This window comes from Loa loa (genome assembly GCF_000183805.2).
Source record: "Loa loa unplaced genomic scaffold supercont3.101, whole genome shotgun sequence".
Taxonomy (NCBI): Eukaryota; Metazoa; Nematoda; class Chromadorea; order Rhabditida; family Onchocercidae; genus Loa; species Loa loa.
Genome location: NW_018108281.1, coordinates 19,946 through 25,032, shown reverse-complemented (window position 1 = coordinate 25,032; position 5,087 = coordinate 19,946). Strand labels below are relative to the sequence as shown.

Below are 5,087 nucleotides of genomic sequence, written 5' to 3'. Positions count from 1 at the left end.
AAATTTAATTGGATAAATTTTATTACTTCTAATTCATTAGACTTGTCAAAATTATCAGCATCAATAAATGACCATTAAACACATGAATACTTTTTTCCATTTATTAAATCAAAATTAAATGTTTATAGTGGAATATTTCAAAATAAAATTATGAAATTTCTTTTTTGTTTTTTGAAAAAAGAGAGAGGAAAGAAAAAAGATATCATAGAATGGGTTAATGATGAAAAGATCAGATAAACTATGAAGTTGAATCGATCACATTCCATTATCGTTTGGAAAACAATTCGATGAAATGTTTTGTTCAGTATCAGTAAGAGGAAGTACAACCAACTAATGAAAAATTTTTTTTTCCCTTTCATCTATATCATTTAAATATTTAGCAATTATTTTTTTTCTTTTCTTTTGTTTGACAAAATAAAAGGCAATGAAATAATCTATGACATTTGACATGCAGAATTTTTAGAATGAAAAAAGACTTCCAACATTATCCGTCAAAGATTTGAAAAGGTTGAAAGTCAAGTAAGCATTTACTGGCAATAAATTATTACAATGCTACGAGTATTAATTATCGTAGAAAATTATGTTTATGCAAAATTCTAGGAGAATTTGGGAATTTTTTTTTCTTGATAATGTTTGTTTTTTATTTGTTATCAAGGTTATCACTTTGTCAGTGAAAAAGATGAAAATATGGGAAAATAAATAAACTATTATCAAAACAATATTTGCAAAAAAATTTTAAACATTTTATCTTTGAAATTTGTAATTTTAAAATTCGAAGTTGTTAAATTAAATGGGAAGTTGAAAAATCAGTTTCTGATATCAATTGCAATATGAATTACCAGATCTGATAATATTATTATTTTTTCCTGCTTTGTAATGATATGAAAGGCATGAAAAGAAAATTTTATTATGATTTATTCTTACAAATTCTTTTCTCGTATTTTACTTTTTGTTTGTTATTATTGTCGTTCCTATTTCTTGCTTGTTGATTATGCTATCATAGTAATAGGCCTTATCATTTTATCGATGGAAGAGATGAAAAATATGAGAAAATAAATAAGTTATTATTGATCGCGACATTTCTTATCATTCAAACAATTTTGCATGGAATGATAATTCTTCAGAAGATACGTAAAAAGGTTGCTGCACGAGTTGACAACTGCCTTGTAATATAAAACAAAGGAAAAAACGAAAAAGAAAACTGAGTGGAAGAGCTCCCAGAGATTAATTAATCAAATGATTTAAGTATTAGGAAAAAAATTGCCTAAAATAAGGAAGGATAATTACTTTGCCACTTTATAAAGTGTTAGAATTTTAGAGAATTCACTGAATTTAGTAAAAAAATGGATAAATTTCCTTTTTTTTTTGGAACAAATACATGCCATGGAAATTTTCATTCAATGAAAAGGCATAACAAAAGGAAAGTAATAATGAGGGATTATTTTAATGAATTATTGAGATCAAAAGTCATGTCGAAATATATCGGAATTGGAATTGCAAGACAAACAGCTATTCCAATTAAACTACTCAAACAAATTTTGTCGTCCAGTTTCAAAGAATTTTTTCGATATTTTAAATTTCACTTAAATATTTATTTGAAACAAGTTTATCTGTTTACTTGTTTGTTTGTTCGCTCCTTCCCTTTTTCCTTTTCTTTCCTTCTTCCTTGGTTGAAATTCTCATAAAATAATGATGGAAATTCCCTCCAAATGATGGATATATATCATTATCCTCATTTAAACAATTATTTTACAAAAAATGAGAGATAGGAGAGAGAAGAGAGAGAGAGAAAAAAAAATCAAAATTTCGCACTCTGAACGTTATCATTTCACTTCAATCTTCGCACTGAAATAATTTGTTCCATATTTTTCAGCATAAAATCTGGATAATATTACTAATATCTTATGCTATCTTTTACTTAAGATAGTTGACAAAAGAAACTATGAAATAAATTGTCTGCTAAAGCAACAATAACAATAGTAACAACAACAACAACAATAACAATAACAACAACAACAACGACAACGATAACAACAACAACAATAACAAATAACAGGAACGATAAATACCGACTATAATATTATAGTTTCATAGACCATCATTCAGTGCTATCGTTCCATATAGATTGAAACAAATATAGATTGAAAATAATGTACTACTCGTTGAGTTAATTAAACACTAATTATGATTCATTAAATCGATTCAAAAAAAAGAAATATTCGAACTTATTTTCCTATTTCATAAACATATTATATTTAAATCTTCGATTCCTTATACTGTTATGTCTGGATAAAATCAATAAATTTTATACAATTTCCTTTCATAATTTTCTTTTTTGTTCAATAAAACAGCTTTCATTTTTAATTTTTAATCTTTGATCAATAATGATAAGGCAATATCATTTTTCACAATCACTTCAATAATTTATTTCAAATCTTGTCTCATGAAAACTGCAAAATTTATTTAAAATTTTATCTTTTCAATCTAATAAATGTTATTTGATGTTTCTATTCCGGATATTATTACGCAGAAGAGTGAATGGACGACAAATTTTGCACAGGTGAAATTTATGAGAAATCGTAAGAACATAAATTTTAAGAGAGAAAGTGTTTGAGTTGGATTATTATCATTTGGGTAATAAAATCATTACGAACAATTGAAAAAATACGAAAAGAAGAAGTAGGCATTATTATGAAATCAAAGATGAAATTAAATTAGGATGTTATGAAATTTAAGGAAAAACAATTTGCAATGAGGGAAAAAAAATAGCATGCCGAGGAAAATATCGTCACTTTCCGTGGCATTTATGCAGCCAAGATTAATGGCATTACCAGATAATGCTATCAGTTAAATATTACCGAAGGATTTACCTGGTAAACATAATCAGGTAAACAAATTTACAAAAATAAACACCTAATAAAGAGTGTTAATGACTTAGTCAATATTGGAGTACAAATGAGTCTGCTATATTGGATACTCATATAAAACATTTTAAATTAATCGAGAATGAAGGCATGCTATAATTAGCAAATATGTTATGAAATTATGCATAATTATGATCGTTTTTTCGCTTGCAGGAAAAAAAAGTAAGAGTTAATGAATAAAATGAAAGCGACATAAGTAATTAAGCGGTGGTATAATTCATTAAAGAGAAGACTTACCGAATGTGAGTCATATTGTGATCCGTAGGTTGATGATGATGTAGGATGATAATCGATACTTTGAGCAGAATAAGTGGAATAAATAGAAGGAGATGATAAAGTTACTGATTCATAAATTTCCAATTTTGGACTGAATGGTATCAATGGTGCTGGATGAAAGTCATTGTAAATACCACGATTTCCAGAGGCTGATAACAAATAGTGCTTGTTTTTACCGTTGTAGGCAATAGATGAAATATGATTTGAATTTTCATATATATGATGGGTTTGCAATGCCGTATCAATAGGTTGTATGAAATCAGTCAATTCGGCACCACCAGCAAATGGTGGTATTAGTCCTACTCCGGATAATTTCACACCACCGTATTCACCGTTGTTCTTTGAGTTTGTTTGTGAATTATGGTAGGGAATATCTGGGGGAGGCAATGGAATTGGATTTTGAGGTTCCTGAACGCCCGGTCCCATTACCTTAATTCCAGTATGCAATTTGGGAAGTTTCAGTGTAGTACTCTCTTGAGAATTACGATTTATCCGGTTATTACTACTCGAAGGATTATTGCTTAGCAGAAGCAGTGGTGGGGGTTGCCCATCGTTGGTGCTATTTTCCTGTGGTATGTACAACGATATGGCATCATTATTTTTCAAACAGTCACTGCTGTTACAATCTTGTCGGTTCGTTAACCTTGAAAAATTTAACGGGATTGATTTCGGAACCGGAGGTGAACCAGTTAATATCATATTCTGTGTTTGTTGAAGCAACTTTGATTTTCTCTCCAGCGTTTGTTGTTGCTTGTCCCCAATGGTGGTCATACGACCCAGAAATCGAAATCCCGCAAATCGATCCTTACCGATTTGCATGTTTCGATCAGTTGATGCATCATTTCCCGTAAATCTTTCGCTACTTATTATATCATTCTCATTTCGAATATTGTTAGCTTGTAAATCGTTCGATTTTCTACCTCGTCTTAAATCACGTAATCGTTGGACAAGATAACTGCTAGCATTCCGTTGTATTCGCATTCCAGTAGAAATACCTTCCGGACCATACCGTCCTGAAGATGGAAATGAATCGGCAAATTGTATAGCCTCTACCCCAGTACCAATGATAACAGTTATTAAAATAATTATAATAGCAGGAATGACTGATAGTAATCCCATCGGAAGTAATTGATGATGATGATGATGATGATGATAATGATGATGAAGCAAGTAACAGCAACGGTTGCCGAACATAGCACATGTTCCCCGTAATACCGCCGTCTTCCACGATCGCATAAACGGAACACCAACAAAAAGACGGTTCGTTAAATTGTATGTTGCTGTTATCGTTATGTGTGGTTATTCTTTTTTTTTGTTTTTTTTTCTTTGAGAATTACCAACTCTCTCTAACAGCAATAACAGTACGTTTGCATAACGATTCAAACAATAGCGCTGATAAGAATAAGAACAATGCCGCGCATTAAGCACACATTTAAATTGATAAACATGAAAATGCCGGAAAATAAATGAGCCAAGAGGAATGCTCGTCGCTCCGTTCGTCTCGGTCCGTTATGTGATTGGTGATAATTAGTGATAATGTTGCTGATAAGATAGATATTGATAATACGAAGGGCTGTGTGTGAAAAGGTCTTTTTTTCTCTATTTTAGAAGTTGAGATGTTAATGATAGCTAGTGAAGGGAAATTACAGTTGTAATGATCGTAACTGATAACGATTATATCAGTAATGCAAGGTCAGGATAGAAGAAAGGAACTTATAAGAAATCTTCCAAATAAAATTATCGAGATGATCTTAGTTTTCGGCACAAAAAACGACGAAAAATAAATAAACCTTTTTGTTTAAAACAGAATTAGAGTGGTACTAATAGTTATATCAAACAGTAATACTAATACTACTACTACTAGTACTACTACTACTACTACTACTA

At 30.2% G+C, this 5,087-nt stretch overlaps 1 protein-coding gene across 1 annotated transcript; it reads right to left on the bottom strand.

The window, feature by feature from the left end:
* Positions 1 to 3,053: 3,053 nt before the first annotated feature.
* Positions 3,054 to 4,436, bottom strand: LOAG_12477 (hypothetical protein; the record flags this gene model as incomplete). Its single annotated transcript, XM_003147990.2, has 1 exon — positions 3,054 to 4,436. One exon carries the CDS (start codon positions 4,434 to 4,436, stop codon positions 3,054 to 3,056), a length of 1,383 nt encoding a protein of 460 aa, XP_003148038.2.
* Between the last annotated feature and the right edge of the window lie 651 nt (positions 4,437 to 5,087).